Source organism: Indicator indicator, chromosome 32 (genome assembly GCF_027791375.1).
Source record: "Indicator indicator isolate 239-I01 chromosome 32, UM_Iind_1.1, whole genome shotgun sequence".
Lineage (NCBI taxonomy): Eukaryota > Metazoa > Chordata > Aves > Piciformes > Indicatoridae > Indicator > Indicator indicator.
The window spans coordinates 5,567,125-5,588,637 of NC_072041.1; the positions used below are offsets into that span (position 1 = coordinate 5,567,125).

The 21,513-nt window shown below is 45.0% G+C and overlaps 2 protein-coding genes across 2 annotated transcripts; both read left to right on the forward strand.

The window, feature by feature from the left end:
* The first annotated feature begins 1,129 nt into the window (after nt 1–1,129).
* DRAXIN (dorsal inhibitory axon guidance protein) lies at nt 1,130–6,483 on the forward strand. The gene is made up of 6 exons (XM_054395089.1): nt 1,130–1,586; nt 2,858–3,045; nt 3,560–3,671; nt 4,037–4,126; nt 4,366–4,455; nt 6,371–6,483. Exons 1-6 carry the CDS (start codon nt 1,130–1,132, stop codon nt 6,481–6,483), a joined length of 1,050 nt encoding a protein of 349 aa, XP_054251064.1.
* Nucleotides 6,484–13,291: 6,808 nt separating this feature from the next.
* AGTRAP (angiotensin II receptor associated protein) lies at nt 13,292–21,513 on the forward strand. Its single transcript, XM_054395039.1, has 6 exons — nt 13,292–13,318; nt 18,751–18,785; nt 19,007–19,118; nt 19,641–19,839; nt 20,034–20,072; nt 21,407–21,513. Exons 1-6 carry the CDS (start codon nt 13,292–13,294, stop codon nt 21,511–21,513), a joined length of 519 nt encoding a protein of 172 aa, XP_054251014.1.

Consider the following 21,513-nt stretch of genomic DNA (forward strand, 5'->3'; position numbering starts at 1 on the left):
AAGAGCTGTGGCTGCAACTTTGTGAAAGTATTTCTCACAGGGTTTCTGACAGTGTCAGAGGGAACATGATCATGAAAAATTTCCTGCTGCCCAGATTGAGAGGGACAGCCTGAAAAAGCTACCTCAAATTGAAAGGATGCACAGGAAATGCTGAAAACCTCTCTCCTCTTTTTGTGGAGAAGGACAGGGGACAACAATTTAATTAATCTCTGACTTGTGCAGTGTCCCAAAGCTGTGGTGTAACATAAATCCAGGAATGAAGGAAGACCACGCAGTGAAGCAGAATGAATGAGAAGAATCTGCAGGCGCTGTGCTGAGGGACTCAGTCTTGGTGACTTAAATTACCCTCCCAGTGACAGCCTGACCTGAGGGGGGGACTCTGTGCAGGGTCAAGGAGGGAAAGAGGGACAAACTAGTGAAAACTCAGTCTGCCTCCCAGTCCCTTGATCTTCAGCTCAGCATGCCCTGCTCTGCTGACAGCAGAAGATTTATTTCTCTGCTCCACTGTAAGGTATCAGCACAAAATTTCCAGTGTTTTAACTTCCCTTGACCAGTTTCAGCCACCCTGAAGCAGTAGGTGTGTGCATGCACATGGCTGTTCTCTTGAGCTGCTCAGGGCTGTTGCTGGTCCTGCGAGGCCACCATCTGCCTCTGGTGCTGTTCATCTTGACGTCTTCATTGCAAGGAAACCAGCTGTGAGGAGGGGCCAGTGCCAGCCAGGCCCAGGATGCCGACCTGGCAGCAAATGGTCTTGGCCACTGGTGCTGTGCAGGAAGCTTGGGAGCTGTGGCCCATAGGAGCCAGCAGCCCCAGCCCCTCAGATGGTAGGTTGTGAATGGGAGGATAGGGGGGCGAGTGAAGAATCAAAGGGAAATGTCCTGCTGATTGATGGCCCTCATTTGCACATGAAACTGGGACCTCTCAGCCCTGCAGGCCCAGCACATGTGTCTCAGCTGCTGTAACCAGGGCTGGGAGAGGAGGAGGTGACCAAGAAAGGAAAAATAAGCTTCTAGCTCTAGGTGTTTTTTTTCTAAGTGTCAGTATTGTTTGCCTTTGCAGTTCCTAGAAATTGGCTGGTTATTTTTTGTTCTTTTTTCTTAATTGTAGGTGAGGCAGAACACCCAGGATCATGGCAACTCCTTCCACCCTCTCTCCTCTCCTTTTCCTGTGTGTGCTGGTTCTTTCTGACATCAGTCTTGCAGTCTCCTTGGACCCCAGCACAGAGCTTAAAAATGTCCCAGACAATAACAATCATCTTCAAAACCAAGAGATGTGGCTGCAGCAGCCCAGAAGTGGACACCACCACAAGCATGGCTTGGCCAAGAAGGAGAGGGTCCATGCCATGCCTTCTAGAGGGTGGCCAGCTGGGGAAGAGGCCCTCAGAATGGGTAGTGGAGATCCAGCTGTAGAAGAGCTGTCAGCAGAGGGACAGCCAGCAGCCCTGAAACAGAACAAGGATGTGTTCCAGGGTTTTGAATTCCCATATCCTGAAAGGGAAAACCAGTCTCCTGGGTCTGAGAGAGGAAAGAAGCTGAACCGAGAGCACCGGCGACACAACCGCAGGGACAGGCTGAAGCACCACAGAGGTATTAGAGCTGAGGCTGTTGGGTCACTGGAAATGAGTGTCACTTGTGTGAGGGCAAGAAAATGCAGCTGTGGTTGAGTCACGTGGGGGTGTGGAGGGTGTGAGTTCTGTGCCTGCTTTGGGGAGAAATCTGCCAAACAAAAGCAGCACAGGACAAAAGAGGAACTTCAGAAAAACCTCTGGTTTTTACTGCTGGCTGCAATATTGTGAAAATGACCTGGTTTGCCTTATAGGGGGAGCTCTGAAAGTTCCTAGGACATGAGGGGTTGTTTTGGGGTGGCCTGCTTTTGTGTTTTTGCTTTTTTAGCCAATTGTTTCATTTATGAACAAACATGTCCAAGCCATGCTCAGTCTCTCCACTGACTTCAAAACATGACCAGAACTAGAAACAATACAGACGTCCTACTTCATTTAAAGATCAGTTTCCGCCCCTCAAAGCTCATATTCTTCTATATTTATGATGAACAACAAAAAAATACACATTTTACACATGTGAAATTGGACTAATTACTTTAAAACGTTGCTTGTTTTTGACTAGGACTGCTTTCCTTTGCAGGTCAAGTTGTGGGTGTGTGTCTCTGTGGTGTGGTGTGGTATGCTCAGTGTGGTAAATCTTTAGTTCTGCTAAAGCCAGGCAATTTGTGTCAATCTACATGAGGTGACAAACTGGGTGTCAGTACCCCTGAGTTCCACCTATCACTCCTCCCTATGTCTCTATTGTTTTCTCAATGGACTGACTAAACAACTCCTGTTAAATAACACAGAAGAGTATGAAACAAAGCTAGTTTGAAGCAATGTTGGCAGACTACAAAACAGGCCTTGTTTCTTTGGTTTAAGTTAAGATCTATATTTTAAATTAATACTTAGGAAAAGCAGGTATTGGGCTGTGAAAATGTTTTTATTTCAGGTTAGGTAGGTCCTGATTTGAGCTCAGCTGAAATAACTCACTACTAAAATCAAGGAAGAATGTGTTCATAGGTATTTGCAGAAGCTTAATCCATTGGTTTAAAAAGTACATTTTGTACTCTTGAGATCAGCAGAAGAAATCCTAAGCAAGAGAGAGACCTATCTTCAGCAAGGTGGGATAATGTATAACTTAAATGTGTAAAAATTGGGATGCTCTGGACCTGATCTATCACTTTAATAGCACATGACTGATACAACAACAGGCCAGTGGTTGGATGAAATCTGAATTCCTTTGACTCAAATGTATGGCACAGAGAGAGAAAAGGGATGGAAAGCCAATGCTGCTTTACCTGTTGCCCTCTGCAGGGAAGACTTCTGATGCTGGGCCAAGCTCCCTGTACAAGAAACCTGAAAACTTTGAAGAACAATTTCAAAATCTCCAGGCAGAGGAAGCTACAAGTCTGACTCCCACCATGCTTCTCACGCCTGCACTGGAACTAGCTGTTTCCACAGAAGAACCCCCTGCTCTTCCAGCCACATCACCACGGTCACAGGTAAAGAGGCAGCTGGTAACTGTAATGTATGCAGACAAGGTCCAGTTTCCTTTTTTTTTCTGTTAAAGGTCTGTTCTTCTTAACACCAAAGCCTACCCTCAAAGCAACTCTATATTGGAGGCTTCTAAACACCTCTTCTTCATAAACAGTTTGTTTAGTTGCTTCTCTTCCCTGCCCAACCTCTGCTTCACTAGCCTTCTTCATTCAGCTTCAAGGACCGGAAAGGCAGTAGGAGTGCTTGGCTGGAGAGAGGCAGCATGTCCAAATGCTTCTTGCTCACCTTTTTGTCCTCTCATAGAAACAGCAGAAACTTCCCTTTTGGCCTCCACTGCAACAAGGGAAAGCTCTTTTCTTTTGAAAATGAGTTGTCAAGAATCCACAGTTGACAAGGCAAGGGTGGAGGGGATGGAGGTGGGAATCATAAAGCCTTTTTAAGGCATAAAAACACCAGGACAATTTGTAAAGACTTCAGTGTCACTATGGAAGTGTAATCCATTGTCTCTTTGGTTTGCAGGCCCGCCTCAGGCAAGATGGGGATGTGATGCCCACCCTAGATATGGCACTGTTTGACTGGACAGATTATGAGGATCTCAAACCAGAAATGTGGCCCTCTGTTAAAAAGAAAGGTGCAAAACCTCCCTGTCCTCTTTCCCAAAAGTTGTTCTGTAAGTCTTGTCCCATTGTTAGTGTTCACAGACGTGCTGAAGGACGTGAGATCATAGCAGTGAGGAAAGAGAGAAGCAGAATAATGCTGATTGTTCTGTGCTCAGCTGCAGAATGTTTCTCATTTTGGAGGCATAGTTTGAGGGCAGAGAAAAAAATGATAGATGGAGGGTTAAGAAATAGGGAGGAGATTAGACTATGAAGGTTTAGAATTCAAACTCACTGAAGTTTGAGGCTGTTTGTACCTTGGAACAATAGTGTCTCCAAAGTAAAACCACTAGCATGAAATTTTCGATCAGCATCTGTTTGGTTTTTTTTTTTCCTCTAGAGAAGCGCCGCAGTAAGAGCCCCAACAGCAGAAATGAAACCATGACTGCTGAAGGAGAGCCATGTGATCATCACCTTGACTGCCTCCCAGGTCAGGATCAGCTTGGAAGAGTTGTAAGATTGTTTGAAACCCAGCCCAGGTTCCAACACAAGTGTGCCTCTAACACTGAGAGAAAGTGGTACACAGAGGCAAAAGCAGAGGCTCTTCAGGCACGTTGTGGGAACAGATGATGTCTGTCCCATGTCTGTGTCATGGAGCTGTCACAGGTATCTAACTCTACAAGAGAAGGGGCTAAATGAGCTGAGCTGACCCTTATTCCTGTGTTGCAGGCTCTTGCTGTGACCTGCGTGAGCACCTCTGCAAACCACACAATCGAGGCCTTAACAACAAATGTTATGATGACTGCATGTGCACTGAAGGTGAGTTCAGCTCTTTGCTCTCCTCCTTCCAGCTGGCTGCATAGTTGGTTGTGCTGACTCAAAATAGTGGTTTATATGTGAAATTAGGAGCTAAGCTCTGTTGCTCTCAGCCTTTCCCTGCCACTGACTCACAATATGACCACTGAGTCATCTAAGACATCTTGTTTTCCTTCTAGAAAGCAAAAGTCCAGATATCTACAAATCTAGCAGAGGAAGTCACAATATATTACCACTTCAATGGTGCTTTGAAGCATCACAGGTTATAAACTGAGACTGCTTCCCTGTGTTAATTTCAGCTGAATTTGTAGCAGCTTAGTAGGTGTGGGCAGGACACAGACTTTCATGTATTAAAACTATTTGTGAAGAATCTCCAGCAGCCCTTAATACACAGTTGTGTTATGAAGATGTTGAGAGGCCCTGTTCTAGCCTGGACACGTTCAGGATCAGCTCTAGGCACTGACTTTTTGTCTGCTAGAGCAAAACTCTGGTTGCCAAATTCTGCAACCTGTGTTAGGTACTTAGTGACTTTGACCAAGCTATTTACCTCCTTTTTGCCCAGTTAAACACACTGCTTTCCTGGAGTTGCAGTGTTAAATGATAGTCTTCACCTTGAGTGTATCATCTATCACTCGAAGGTCCTCATCAGAGAGGATGTTCTGATAGATTAGCCTAGAAAAGTGTTTCTGCCTAACAAAGGCTGCCTCCAGCCCTGCTTTGTATTTAAGCTAGTTATTAGGTGATGTCAAATGTGCATCCTCTGTAGCATTAAAAAGATCCCCAGAGATCTAGGGTCCAGATAAGACAGACACAACACTTAGAGCAGAGTTCTGATCTTGTGTGCTCTCCTCTGGGAGGGCAGTCTGCCCTGGGGAGACTGGTAATGAGGGGCAGAAACCCGACTTCAAGGTAGCTGGTGTCACCATAGCCCAGGGAAACACTCCAAAAGGCTGCTCAGTGACCTGTGACATTGGCTGAGTCTCCTGTGTACAAGTATTCAAGGTTTAGGGTTGTCTCATAAAAGCTATAAATCCTCAGCTTCCCTCATTCTGGGGGTGCTGGCACTGTTGCTGTCTGCCACCTGCTGTGGAAGTAAAAAGAGCTGCCAACCCCAATGACCAGACTGTGGAATACTGAAAATCAGAGCTGATTAAATATAAGCTGTATCCTGTCCCAAGAAGCTTGGCATTCTGGTGTAGCAATAGACACCAAAAAATAAATCTATTTATGCCAGAAACTGATGAGTTAGCCTGACTAGAGGTTCCCACTGCCATTCCCTGCCATGAGAGAATATGTACTGATGTTTTTAACATTTAAATTTTAACATTTAATTTTAACAATTAAAATGCCTTTTTTTTTTCCCCTTGGTATTCAACAATATAACAGAGAAACTGAAGGAGATCAGCAGGGAACTTTGGATCAGACTTCCCAGTAATAATGCTTCAGAGTGTTTTCCCTCCTCTCCTGAAGCTTCAGGGAAATAAATAGCAAGGGGAGGTCTCTAGCCATTGCTGCTGCACATTAAGTCTATAGTAATTTCCCAATGGAAAGATCACTTAGACACTAATGGCAAGTAATAGGGGGAAAACCAAGTACGGCTTCCATAAAATTGCTGGAAACAATCAGGATAATTCATTGGTATTTCAAGAAGCCAGTGAAACCTTCTGCCTAAGCCAGTGAATCCCAAACCAGAAGAGTGAACCAAATAGAACAGCAGGGTTCAGAAAGCAACATGCCCTGCCCATTGTTGCAGACATTTCTCTGCCACCTCAGCTGACACAGCCCAGGCTGCCCAGCCCTGGGACTGACACCACTGCAGCAGGCTCTGACATGAACTGGGGACAAAACCTAATTGTTTGGTGTTACTGCTGAGGTGAGCCCTGGTCCCTCCTGCTCACTGTGCCTGTCTTTTCCTTAGGGCTACGCTGCTATGCCAAATTCCACCGAAACCGACGAGTGACCCGCAGGAAAGGGCGCTGTGTGGAGCCCGAGTCAGCCAACGGAGAGCAGGGATCCTTCATTAATGTTTAGTAGGGCGGGGACTCCTGCCTGGATGGTCAGGAGCTGGGCTCAAACTGCTTATACCTAGCAATGGGAATTAGAGGAGAAAGTCAAGCAAATGACTGAAGCTGCAGGCTTGGAACATGGCAGGTTCCAACAAGACTGAGGCTCACATAAAGTCATCTCAGCCCTTTCCATACCAGCACTGCATTTCCTCTCCCCTTCTCTCAGCACATTCTTGTTGTTGACCTGGGTCCCCCTCTCCCAGATAGCAGGAGATGATCTTGGCTACCATTCTGACGGTCCTTGCAGGAAAAGGCTCTGTAGTTTCGTGTCCTCTTAACAGAGGCAAGTTAAGAGAGATTGTTCAGGTTAAAGGAGGTATAAGCTTAATGTTTGCCCCTTTAACTATTGCTTGAGAAGAAAGGTAGAGCCTTCTTAAGCATCAGAGCTTCCTAGAGGATAGGAAGCTTGTAGCCTCCAGGTGGAATCAAACATAGGAAATGGATCAGCAGGAAGCTGGCTGCCTAGGTGAGAGGGTACCCTCTGACAGAGCTCTTGCTCGCTCCTTTCTTCACTGCTACAGATGGATATTCCCTACCTGTTACTAATATTTCCTAACTGTCTTCTGTGGGACTATCCACTCCCACTCCTTTCTTTCTTCCTTTATTCTGCAGAACCACCTGGTTTCTGCAAGAATGTGGCAAGAAATCCCAGCCTGCAGCTCTCACTCATTTAGTTATCCTGCCAAGTCTGCTATTTTTAATGATTATTTTAGGAGCTTTCTGGGGAAGTGATAGTTTTCCTAGTGAGCCAAAAATAAAGTTTTTGGTAACAGGAGATAGGGACAGGCTGTTCCATTGTAGTAAATCCTGTGACATGTTGCATGTGTGTTTCCATGATATGTAAATAAAGATGTGATAGATATCGTTTGAGCAACTCTTCTGCTTCTATGTCTGCACATAAGGATATGGCACCCAGAAAGGCCTATGAGAGCTGGCGAGCAGGTAGCACTGATGACTTCAGGCAATCACACAGAGCAATTCTGTCACTTGGCAGAAAAAGAATTTCTACCCAAACTGGGGATCAAATCATCCCTGTATTCTCATTCAAATTGCAACTAACAGTCAGTGTCTGCCTGATGTAGCCATCCAGATGTTTAAAGCTTCTTTATATTACTACTTAGTTACTGACTTCAGTGTTATATTGGAGCAATGCAGACTACCTGTGTTAATCAGGAGCAGTGTTAGTTGGTGAAGGTGTTCTTTTCTACTGCTAACACCCCAGAACCTTGGCTTCTGGTGGGAGATGGCTCTGAAACGTTTTATATTCAAGAACCCAAAGATGTACAGCATTTTGTGTAGGAACACAAGTATTAATCCTGGTGCTGTGGTCAGAATTCTCTCTGTGCTGCTTCCCTAAACTCCTGTGTTCCGTTTAGGCAGGCAAATCTCCATTTTGCATTCCTGTTTCTGTTGCAGTGACAGTGCATTGTGTATGCACTCAAACACTGCTAGTGTAACAGTTTATTCCTCTAACATGATGACTAGAGCCCAGTCATGACTACAGAAATCTGCTGTACATCCAGCATTAGTGCTGACCCACACACCCCTGCACTACCAGGAGGAACACTGACAGAGGAATTCATAAAGGAACCTTTAGGCAAAACCTCTCACTCGGATGGTTGTAGCTCTTTAGGTTTCTGCTTACAGCATTACAGTCTCAGCCCAAAAGGCAGGAGTAAAGAAAGGTGGTTCGGCTCCAGCTCTATGCCACAGCAGCAAGGAGGTAATTTGTTAATCCAGAGAGAGAAATGCAGCCCCTCCCTCAGCCCAGATGCAGACTAGCGGGTGGTGCTGCCACTGCTATTGTTGGTGGAAGCGCAGAGGGAAAAAGGCTTTAATTGATCACAGTCAATTGCAGAGCTTTCAAACCTCGTCTATGTGACACAGATGAGAACAGCCGTTAGCAAAGCCAGGTTTTGCTACCACACTGCTTTCCAATACAGGAGCTGAGACATGGTTGCAACAGTGCAGCTGAGAGAAAGCAGGGAATTTTGCAGGCATCTTAATCATGCAGGTGTATTCTTTGCCCAGTATTCTCTATACAGGATCCTTGTGGGATCCTGGGCAGTGTTTTAGGCAAATCGTGTGAAGTACTTGCAATTGTGTTGCAAATCACATGAAATACAAGGAGGTGTAAACAGCAAGTCTAAATTCAAAGCCAGAGCTCTCAGATTCCAACAGGAGACTTGCTTCTTCAGCTCCTGCTTTTTCAGTTTTGAGTTTGCTATATAAAGAGCTGGCTATTATTAACTGGCAGCATTAGTTAAAGGCTTAAGGTTAGTGAAAATACAATTAATAAATCATACTGCAGAATGATTGGATTGACTGCTTACATCACTGGAGTTTCAGAAATAGAGCCTATGCCTGCAACTCATTTTCTGCATCAAACTGATGTTGCAGAGGTGAAGCAGAAGGGGTAAGCAGCAGAAGGGATAAGCAGCCACAGCAGTCTGAAAAGAAACAGCCAGCCTGATTTACCTATGTTACAAAGGAGTACCTGCCATGACCTATCAGCCAGATCAACTACAGTGCAAGGGAAAGCTGTTGAGTAAATAACATGCCAAGTTGTGGAATGCAAGACCAGCCTGTGATATAAAACCCCAGGGCAACATTCATACAAGTCCAATCCATTCCTGAGTGAAGCAAAGCTTTTTAGTGCTGCTCTGTGCTGTCTCAAGGGCAAGACAACAGCTACAGCACCATAGTATCACTGGGTTATATTTATCAACTTTCCCCTTCCTTCCCAGTATCTCCCAGTCACAGTGCAGTCAGAGGCAGTTCTGCCTTTGAGGAAATTAGGTCTGAACAAGACAGCAGGAGAAGAAAGTCTTGATTTACATGGTTTTCTCAACTGATTGTTTGAGAAACTCAAATTAGGAATCCAAGCAAGATCAGCTTCTCTCACTAAGCACAAGCCACAGCTCTTGCAAGATTTTCTACTGCCTTGAAAGGTGTTGGATCAGGCCCAAACCAGCCATAGCAGGGCTCTGTAGAATGATTTTTAAAGTTAATTGCAAGGCATGCATGCAAGAAAGGTGAGAGTGACAGAGTCCCACCCAAACTCCTGCTCTACAGCTACTGCTTTTAGCAGCCTCACAATGAGTCCAAGGGGTATGCATCATTTTAAACCATTTCTCCAAGGGTGAGAATCATTAGACATGGAAAAGAGAGGACGGCGTGCTGATTTGACATAATCATCTCAGCAGCTGCCTGCTCTGCAAATGCTGTTGAATCTCGGGGATGTTGCTGGCAGTTGTAAAAATGATGACTGGAAGAGAGACAAGGACTGGAAGCACAAATTAAAACACTTGGGAATCTTTCTCTCTCAGGTCTGTAATAGCCTGCATTCATTTTACCTCTCTTTTCCACACCCCCAGCCCTCCTCCCCACCCCCAGCTCTGGGTAATTAGCCTGTTGTCAATCCACAGTGTGTGAAAGCGATTCAATTTCAAACCCAAGCTATACCAAAATGTTCAGGTCTGTGCCAGTCACTCTCTGATACATAAAGCCTGGGAAAAGCACTGATTGCATATTTTTATGATTGCATATTTTTATATAAGAAAAAATGCAGGCTGTTGTTTTCTTGGAATGTTCTGAGTGACCACATGTACCCCACAAACCCATTTGTCAGTTCATTTTCTAGAGTGCCAGTGAACCTTCAAAGAGCAGCCCCTCAATTGTATCTCAAAGCTCTAGTTAGATTTTAGACAGAGGAGCAGCTCCTTGCTGCTGAGACTGGAAAGACCTTTCAAGGGTGCTTTTCAAGATAGCACATTAGTGTGACTTTCTCCACTCCCAAAATATCTTGCCACAGGCTGTTCTGCAGCGAAGTTGCAGGAGGCTCCTCAGTAGCATTACAAATGCCTTTAGATTCCCCTCCAATCCAAATTACATTCCTGCTTGCTTATTTCCCATTGGGAATTAAAAGAGAGTTTGTAGAGCCAGGACAACTTCTATATGTCCTTCCTCACAGCTTATTCAGAAAGGCTCTCTTGATAATATATGCGTTTGTGCCACACTGATGCCTTCATTGCTCTTAGCTGCACAGCCAGAGGCACAACTCAAAGACACTGATGTCAGCTGCAGTCTTTAGTTACCTTCAGACCCGACCCCAAGTGAGGGATGAGAAGGGCAGAACTGTAAGGGGTGAGCTTTTTGCCAGCCCCACAGGCTAGATAAGGACAGTGGTAGCAATTTTATTAGCTCCACTCCTTCCCCATGGTATTACTATTGCCTTAGCCACCAACCGTACAATGTCCTGGAAATGCAAAGGAATGCATTTGTGCCTTATTAACCTCACTTTATACTGTCAGGAAGGGATCCAGCTGCATATTAGGCTTTTACTCAGTCTGCACAAGATATACCACCAAGATATTTGTTATAAAGCAGCTAATTTCTGGATATTAATTGCAGGGAGATGAACTCACCTGGACCAGTTTTCTAATCAGGAAGATCTCTGTATCCTGTTTGTAGTCTCCTGGGTCACCTGCTTCCCCCTGCGGGTCGTTTTTAACTTGCTGCTTATCTTTCTTTCCATGTTTATGTTGCTTTGAGTTACCAAGCCTGGGGAAGGGAACAGAGACAGCAGATTACACAGAGAGGCAATTTACAAAGTACAAGCAAAGCAGAGAAAAAAAAAACAACCAACCCCCCCAGATCAGAGAGGTGTGAGAGACGTGCAAATGCATAATGGCTATCATAGCTCTCATGTTTTCATATCCATGAGATCATTAAGACATTTCTAAGTCCCTTGAGTCCATGTCATGTAAGCCTAGGATATAATAAGGAGGGCTGAATTAATTGCACAATACACTGATGAACAAAATGAAGTAAAGCGCTTTTATTGTACAAGGGGAAATGAATGCTCTGCATTAAACAGCAGCAGTCACATCAATCCAAATTATGGCTCATGCTGCATAAATGAGAAAGAGATTCTGTCTCAGACTGAGTGAGAGTGCTGGAAGGAGCAAAGACACCCACACACTGCTGCATCCACACAGTGCTTAAACTGGGACAGTGGAATTTGGCTCTATAACAAACAGTTCTCCTTTGGTAGATACCTGTCCTAATGGAAGGTGTCCCCATTATACCTTGCATCCAAACACTGAGCCAGCAACATGGCTGTCCAAAGGCTCTCTTTATCTTTCCTCCCACCCCAGGTGTCACATCCCTTTTTGGTCATTTGGGGTGGTCTAGTCCTTGACATTACCAGGACCACTAGCACTGGTCCCATATGATGCCACTACTTCTGTGAATACAGGCAGAGCTTCCCTGAAAGACACAGTAAGGGAAACGAAGTCACATCTGATGTGTCATGTGGCAATAGATGAGTTATATTTCAACCTTTCATCTGGTGAGGTAGCACATTCAGACATTCCTGGGGGGAATTTTCAGAATCTATTTTTTAATTTTTACTGCAGTTCTGAGCTACGAAGCCAGTCAGTTTTGTTCTGCTGCTTCCTCTGGTTAGCATTTTCCGGGTTGTTAATACTTTCCCTTGGGATATCTTCAAGTGTGCTGCACATTAGCAGTCAATAGCACTCGGGGTGCAGTGAAGGATTAGCTAGATAAGGCTGCCATTTGTGGCTTGACTGAGAAGGTCTGGGTGTAGGTTCAGCACTGCACAATTCTCAGCATACATAACTTTGCTCTGCACTGTTTGAACTGGAAACGAGTTTGAATGATGATATACATTTCCACATTCAACTTCTGCCATGAACTTCTGACTCCTTGCTTATTCCTCAGAGACCCCATCTTTTTGGTAAGAATAAATGATCAAAGCCACTGACCCAGTAAAACATCGCAGCCTTACCCTGCAGACAGGTTAACATTGGGCAAGGAAGGGAGGGTTTGAGAGGGGTCATTCTGACCTCTTGTTTTTGTCAGTTCATTGCTGTACTCAGGGAGAAGACTGCTGTTACGAACTGGGAAGGAAATGGTAAGTTACGGCTGCACTGTGCGGGCTTGGGTTGATCACCTATCAACTTTCCCAGCACTAAAACAGGACCAGCTTTCTTTAGAAACTAGAGATGAAGGATTTGTGTTTTGTACCAGGAATTTAGGCAATAAATTCAGACATCTAGTTCTAGGGAAAAACAAACCAAAACAAATCTAGGGCCAAAGAGAGCAATCAATATCTACATGGTAAGAGATGCCAGTGCTCAGCCCCAAAGCCTGACCTGAACTTGACTCGGTTGTGTGACACAGCTGAGCACAACTAGCACCTTGCAATACCTTTTTTATTGGTGTTTATGGAAAGTATCTTTGTCACTGAGGAGTGACCTTCTTGTCACAATCCCAGTTTTTGTATGCACAAAAGCTTTCTCTCTCTCCAGAACACCTTCCTGAACACTGACTAAAGCCCAAATACAATATCAAACTTTCCCTCAGCTGCATTGGGTCTGTAAACAGTGGGAAGAACTCTCTGGTTGGGTGTTCGGAGCCAACAAGCTCATCCAGACAGACTTCTAACCTCCCTTTGGGAGGCAGGTGCTGTGCAACACACATCAGGCACCCAGAGTACCCAGGCAGTTCCTTGCCTGGCACGCAGCCGTGTGGTTGCAGGTCACCACTCGCCACGGCGAAGGCACGCTCCAGAGCCACTGCGCAACCCAGCGCCCGATCACAGCGGTAACGGGGCTGGGGCCGGCGGGGCGGTGTCCTGGCTGCCGGAGCCCCACCGCCCTCCCCTGGGCGGCCCGGGGGCGGCTCGAGCCCAACCCCGCGGGAGTAGGCCGAAGCGCTGGGACTGAACGGGCGGGCGGCCCGCAGCCATGGAGCTGCCTGCTGTCAGCCTCAAGGTAGGGGCAGTGGGGCTGAGCCGCTGCCGGGCTGCCCTGGCAAGAGCAGGCTGCCCGCGGCCAAGCTCGGGGCTGCGCGGCGCTGACCGAGGCCCCACCGTGAGGTGCGGAAGAGCTGGGGGGGTTCGGCCGGGGCGGCAGCGCCGTTCCTCGGCTCGGGGAGGCGGAGGCGGAGGAGAAGGGCGGCCGGACGGTGTCCCCGGGAGTGAACGCTGAGCCCAGCCTGCCCACTCCTGCTGCACGCTGGAGGCTCTGCGCCTGAATCAGGACCCGGCTTAGGCCCTGCTGCAGAGGTGTGGAGGCTTCCGAGGATGGAGATGGGAGTTTCTAAACTTTTTAGCTTCGCGAGCTGATGTTACGACAGCTCGTGGCCGTTAGGCTCGGTAGGCAGTGCCTCCAAGGGTCTTTTTCACTTAGAGCCCTTGCTCAAGTGACCAGGGACTGGGCTTGGACAACGACTGGTGATTAACTTGTGTCCATGGAGGTTTCTAGCTCAGCTGACCAGAGCTAATCCTGGATAAACACTACCCAAGATCCTGAGGAGCCAAAATTTGTTTGTCAAGCAGAATAGCTTATGAAGATGATCTCAGTTACTTCAGGGCTGTTATCTGGTAGATAACTGGAATTGCTGCTGGGGAGGCTTTAACTGGAGGTGTTTTGAAAACTTTGGTGAACAATAACCAGAGAAATGGGAAACAAGGAACTGAACCACAATTATGTCCTGTTTTTCACTTTGGCAAAAGTGGAGAAGTTGGAATACACTACAATCACTTTTGCTTTTGATGTTAGATGAATAGATTTAGATTGGATATTAGGAAGAAATTCTTTGTAGTGGAGGTGGTGAGACACTGAAACAGGTTGCCCAGGGAAGCTGTGGATGCTCTGTCCGTGGAGGTATTCAAGACCAGGTTGGATGAGGCCTTGAGCAGCCTGGTCTAGTAGAAGGTGTCCCTGCCCATGGCAGAGGGGTTGGAACTGGATCATCTTTAAGGTCCCTTCTAACCCAAACCATTCTATGATTCTATGCTTCTATGTTGATATTGAAACACTCTGATAAACACAGATAAATTTCCTCTTTTTTTGTTTTTTAACCCATTTTCAGAGCCCTGAGATTTCTAGGTTTGTGTGCTTTTTTCCCGACTTTGCTACTTTTTTTGGTACAGCAAGTTGGTATATGCTTGCTTCGGTTCAAACTTTGCCCAGAGAATGAAAGCACTACTGGTCACTTCAAGTGTTTTGTACTTGATTCATAAAGTTGTGAGCAGTGGCTTTGGAATAGGCTGCCTCCAGGTTAGGTGGGAGGATAATACTATCTCAGGTAGGAATTCAGCTTTGTATGGGAAGGTTTTCACATGACTGCTAAATAAAAGCTTGGTATTCATATAGACGTTCCCCCCTCTGACTGGTTCACCAAGAAAAGCAACTTTCCTTGGTAGAGGCAAGTGAACAAATGGGGTTTTCAAGGCCTGGCACGTGGATTATATTACATTCTGGAAACTGGCTGATACTTTGGCAAGTTTGGACTACTATGTGACTCCGAGGGCACTAGGAAGATTAAAACATCTTGCCTTCTGCTTTGTTTTGTAACTTGCTACTTTGTTGGCTTTTGTTTTCATTTTGCTTTTCCCTTGCTAAAACAACAGTGAAAAGTAAGAGCATTTAATTAAAAAGTTTGCCAACATGAAATCCATGTTCTACCATGGGAGATAGAGATAGGGGAGCTGAAAAACACAGACTTCTTGAATGAATGAGTCACTGTGACAACACAACTGAAGTGTTGCCTTTCCTCTCTGGTTTCAGACAGCCATTCCCAAATCTCTATTATATAACAGTGAGCTTGTCCTGGGCAAACTGCTGTCAGCATTAAGAATTTCCTTGTTGTCAAGTCAGTTGATACTGCTGTGGGGCTGAAGAGCTGGGAAATAGGGAGTTAATAATTGTACCTGCATCTTTGCACTGCTTCTCAGTTAGGGCCTGATTCCCTGAAATGTATCACAAAGGTTGGAAGGATTCTTACTCAGAAAGGGACTGGAAAGTACACACAGTATTGCTATTCATTGGCATGAGCTGCTTACAGTTTCTGTGAGATTAAAAAGATGAGCCTTGTGATAGAAGTAGTTCCAAGAAAACTGCATGACTGAGCTGTGTTTGTGCCAGGACACAGCAATGTCTTAGCCTTGAGGTCTCACTTGAAGTTACTTGCAGAGCTATAAAACTAATGTAGCAGGGTTTGTCCTAGAGTGGATGAGGAACATGCTCATGGAACAGTATCTACTGGCTCAACCCTAATAGTAGTGCTCAGCAAAGCATGTGGGAAGCAGCACAGCCATATCTCTGTGGTGAATACTTGACACCTAGGATTACTGCAGTAGTTATGCAGAGACTCCAGATATGAAGGTTGAGTTTGATCAAACCTGGACAAGGTTCTACTATCCATGTGCCTGGAAACATATGCTTTGTGCTGGGGCATTTTTAAGTGCTAGGTCACAGCATCATAAAATAAAATTGACAAAAAGAGACCTCTGTATGTCATCTAGTACAATCTCCTGCTCAGAGCAAAACTGACTTCAAAGTTAGATCAAATATCTGACTCAGAATTCAGCTGACTTTTAAAAATCCCTGAGGAAAGAGCCACAACAGCCCCACTGGACGGCCTGTTCCTCTGCCTAACCACTTTCATTAGCAGCACTGTTGTTAGAGCAATGAGGAGCATCCTCACAGGTGGCCACTCAGATCTATATCTTGGTTAGTATACTCAGGTGAATATGTCATAAATTAGATGAGCTCACTTTCAAAATAATTAAAAAATCCAAACAAACAACCCCCCCCTAAACAACCTATCAACCACAACCAACAAAAAAACAAACTACAAAGTAAAATAAAAAAAAGTTCACTACTACAAGAAAATAATTGTGATTTGGAAATGTGTAATTTTAAACTTAGAATTCAGCTTTGTGCTAGACTCTGTGCTGGAGCATATTTAAAGGAGTGAATTCCTGTTCCAGAGAGTTTCCCATCTAATGAGACCCAGGTTCTTTTTGTGCTTGGCAATTAGTTCCATCACATGCTGGGATCTGCGGAAGAGTTAGGATTTCCCCTTAGCTCTTCCCAATTTCCAGAGGAATGCTTTTAATCACATGGTCATCCTTCTGCCTAGAAGGGATGACAAAGGCCCCACCTTTCTTATTTTCTGTTCTTGGCACTAGTTCAAGTCTTAGGAGTTATTTTCTCAGAAGAAAACATGTATGTTTGTCTTAGGTACAGACTTAAATCTTAGAACAGATGGGAAAAATGTAAATTCTTCTGCTGTCTCATCAGCAGACTGCCTGCAAATTGTCTAATCTCACATAGTGACTGTAACTTTAAAGAATGTTTTTCATTAACACTACATTTTCTATGGTAAAGTATACCAAGACTACCAGATAATTCCATAGTGCCCTGAAGAACTGTCAGGTAAATTGGACTAATAACCAGGAAGGGGATGCCTAGGGTTTATTTCAGCAGCCCTTCATACCATCAGGTCTGGTTTACCTGACTTTGTGCTGATGACTAAATATCCTTCATAAATTAATAACTGCAATATTGATCTAGACAGCTCCTTAAAAAAAAAAATCACCCTGCCTAATTATATTAACTGGTGAGCCTTGAGGGGTCTTGTGGGTATGTAATGTGCAATTAAATACTGCCTAATTAGGAATTTCCCTGATGTTGTGATAATCTCCTGAGTAAATGCTATTTGCACATCTCCATTCTTATCCAAGAACATCTTGTATTTTAGTGATTAGCAATTTCTGGCTGGTCTCTGTGGATCAGGGAGAAGGTAAATGTGTGTGTGTGGGGGGAGGTGGTGCTGAAGCGTTTTGTAGGCTTTCATGAACAATTATAAAAATATAATTAATAAAAACCTGTTTGAAGTTAGAACAAAGTCGAGGCTGCTCAGGGTGAATGCTTGGCAGCTGTGTAGGGTCCTGCAGTGAAGCAAAGCTTTGTCTTCTCAGAAGGTATCTACGTTATGGTATGTTGGCAGGGCAGTGTGAGCCACAGCAGATGTATCAATCCTGTTGATTTCTTGGCTGTGCTTCACTCATGTCACAGCTTCATTGGTCACTAGCTCTTCTCTAGTCACTAATTTTGTATTAAGTTGGAGCATGGATAGATGGTTTAAGTCAATGAATATAGCAGGGTGTCAGTAGATCTCTATTTTATGTTGGTTTTAGTGTCTTAATGCTTCTGCATGCAGCTTTTCTGTGTCAGCTGAGTCATTTAGCCTTTTGCTACTAATTCATTCCCCAGTTTTCTTTTTTTGTCTGTTTATGGGAGTGAGGGAGCTGCTTCAGAGTGGGTTTGGAGGTGGTTTTTTATACTGAAGTAATTATAAATTCAACTTGGAGCCTTTCTCACAGAAAAAAAATGGAAGATTGCTTGTTTTCCATGTATCCTCTGATATGTCCAGGCTTCAGCCTTTTTTTCCCCAAGGCTGCTAACAACAGAGGCTGTCTCCCATAGTCTTGTTTTTACAACTGTTTAGAGAGTGAATATGAGTGATCTCCTTCAGCTGAGATTGGCCAGCAGGTTCAAAAGCGAGTGAGCACATGGTTGTAGGTATAGAAGAAGCTGCAGTGGTGTTTTCTCGTTCCCATCTGCTGTCTTAATAAACATGTAGAGTATGTCTCCTTGGTTACAGAAATATCAAGTGCTGGTGAAGAGAATCCTTGTGTTACTTGTTACAGTAAGATGCTTTCTTCTTGGATATGTCCCCTTGAGCACAAGGATCAGGATCATTAAGGACATTTGCAAAGTACAGAAACTGTGACAGCATTATCTTACCGCTGCTTAGGGCACTGCCAGCATTTGGGCCTTAATGGCTTCACAGGGATTGAGAAGAGCAGGGTGAGGTTCTCAGATTCCTTCCTAACAGATGCCTTCAGGTGTGTAAATACTGCAGTGAAATCGAACCACTGCTCTGAACAGACTGGAAGGAGGTAAAAGGACTGGAGTGAAACTGCTGGGAGCTGTGGGCATGACTGTCCATGGATTTGTTGGTGATGGGATGTCAGATTGGTCATGTATAAACTGTGCTAGCAGAGTGGGAATCAGATTGCATGGCTCTCTGTACAAACTATTCTGGAGTTCCAAAATCAACAGCCCATTTAGAAAAGCCTAAGTGGACTCTGAATCAACTGTCAACAGAGATGACAACAATAATGAATGACTACAGTGTAGCCCCATAGGAAATACTCAGCAACAGAAGCAGAGAAAAATGAGTTTGTCTTCACTGTCCCAGTTGCTACACCAGCTTTCTGCACTGGTTCATGTGTGCAGAGTACTCTTCTACCTACCCCTCAGAAATAAGATGGTGTCATTTCAAGTCAATCATTCTAGAGTTCTGCCAACTTGCTGACCTGCCTTCCTCTCTCTTTTTTTTTTATTAGGTTATCATTATGGTACACTGGCTCCTCACAGTGTGGTGAGTGATTGATAACTGGCCTGACCTGGGTGAGAGAAGTGAGAATTCCTTCAAACTAGGAATGGGACATTCTCAGGGAATCAACGCTCCCTGTTTGTGCTTGTCTTGTGTGCAAGAAGATCCTAACTCCAAGAGTGAGGTGTTTGTGTGGGAAGAGGGATGAATGCAAAATGTTGCAGGCATATTGTGAATGTGGGCTGTTTTTTTGTCTTCTTTGTCAGGGGGTGCATGAATTACATGTTTCCAGCCTCCTATGCCTGGGGAAATTTCAGTGTCCTCGCAGTGGGGATCTGGGCCATTGTGCAGCGAGATTCCCTTGATGCCATCACGATGGTGAGTATGATGGTACATGCCTCCACCAGGCTGCTCAGGGAGAGGGTGGAGGGCAGGGACAACTGCTTTGAGTCAGTGATGATTTTCAGCTGTTCCCATTACAGCAGTGAAGGAGTCAAATTCCCTTTTGGGTGAGAAGTGTTCACTAGCACTTATTTTGCTTCTCAGAGGTGACACATGTTTGATTACACCTTTACTTACTCTTATGACTTACAATGCCAGAGGAAGACTCAAAGCATTTAATATGCTTCAGTTGGAGGGGCTATAGCCTTCTCTGAATATTAGAGAGATTGGCAAGCAGAAACAAACAATCCTGTCATGAGAAGGTGTCTGACAGATGTGAAGAAAATGCATGAAATACAAGATCATGCATTTAGGAATCTGTCTACCTCAGGCAGTGTCAGGGCTTAGCAATGTGTGAAACTGGGGTGAAGGCACAATTGAGTGAACATAGATTGTCACTGATTGTTAGAGTGGTTAATCCTCTATTCAGTTCATGTCCCATTTTCTCTTTGTTTCTAGTTCCTGTTCGGCCTGCTGCTCACAGTTGTCACAGATATAATTCACATCTCTCTCTTCTACCCTTCAAACAAGGATCTCACTGATCTGAAACGTTTCAGTGTAGGCATGGTCATCTTCAGCTTCCTTCTCAAACCTGTGTCCTGCTATTTGGTGTATCAAATGTGTCGGGAGCGTGGAGGAGACTGCACCTTTAACATAGGTAGGATGCTTCCTCTGCCTCCATGTCAGTGGGTCACCTCCTCTGATGTTAAGGAGACCACCTTGCCCTTCAGACCCTTCAGCCTGAGGCCTTTCCAGGGAGTGCTTGCTCTTTCTTGCTTATGTCTGTTCTCCTACTTTGTGGTTCTGCTGTCTTAGGCCTTAAACTTATGTTCTTCCTCTCGTCCCTTGCAGACCCGAAGCCCTCATGTGACAACTATTTTGCCCACAATGGCATTGATACTGCTGCTGTCTCTCTTGTTCAACATAACTGAAAGGCTTTTCCTTTCTTCCTCCTGCATTTGTGTGTGCTTTTTGGAAGCTTTTGGGTGTCCTCTCTTTGGCAACCCATTCTTTTCCTTCTTGGGGGAAAGTAGAAGCTGCATCCCCTCTAGCTGGATTATGCATGGGAAGGAAATAAACTGGATTTCTAATTCAATGCTTTCTATGGGCCTCAAGTGTCCTAGCTACCTTGATTGCTTTGGGCCTCCATTTCCTCACCTGGAAAATGAGATTGATGTTTACCTCATATGACTTTGCCTGGAGGCACTCATTTTTCTTCTGGTTGTGCTTGCAGATGATAATGTGACAGCCTTGCCAGAGAGAGGGGACCATGGCTGGGTGTTCTGGATCTCAGTCAGCTTCTTCACCAAGCATGCCTGGTGCTGTTTCATGCTGGGGCAGCTGCAAGGGATTGTTTGCTGTGTGGGCAAACCCAGCATCCTGGCACAGTTATCTTTCTGCCTTCCTTGCGAGGCTGTGCAGGACAGAGGATGGTGTATTACAGTGCTTGAAAGCTGTCACCTGTGCTACTTAGCAGAGAAGAAAATGCTTCCTGTGGAGCAAAATCCCTTTTTGTTGCTTGGCAGCATCCTTGCTGCATAGAACAAACCTCTCCTCTGGTTTTGTGCCCATCTTTGATTCAGATTGCCTCCTAGCCATGGTAAATGCCTGGCCTGTAGATAAAGATCTGTCTATGCGCATTCTCTTTCTGTATTTTCTTTTCTGGCTCATCTCCTGGACAGTAACATGACTTTGTACCAGTCTTCTACCATGGGCAAATTGTTTGTAGTGTAGTTTGGGGAGTACTGCTGGATTCAGATTTAGTGCTGTGGTGGCACAGCTGTATTTTTGGGAGGAGTGGTTTGTGGATGAATCAGGTTCTTAAATCTCTGTTGTCAGCTAGCTGTGGTTCCTGCTGCTTCTGGTTCTATATATTCATTTTTCCAGTAGATCTCATAAAGTTAATCTTGCTAAAGTACATTTCAGGAGCCTGTTATGCTGCTATGTAGTGTTGTGGGTCTTTCCTTCTCATAGTCATGTGGCTACTAAGACAGTTCTTAGGGAACAACAAGGTATGTTCAAATGTACCTCGGTTATTTTGCCTTTGTTGGAAGGATGAATTTTCCTACCTCCTGTCTGAGTACTGAGGATCACAGCACACAGGTGCTGGGGAGCTGGTAGAGCAGCTAGTATGGTGTGCTTCTGAACTGTTGGTTTCTTCTAGAGGATTCACTTCTTGTGCTTTCTGGGTTTTCCCAAGCTTGTTCTCTTCTCTCTCCATTCAGATGTCAGCAGTGCAGGCCGGGATCGCAGCACTTATGAGCCAATTGATCAGCAAGATGCCAATCCACAGTGGCCTGACTCAAGCAGGACAGCCCAGCAGCCATACTGA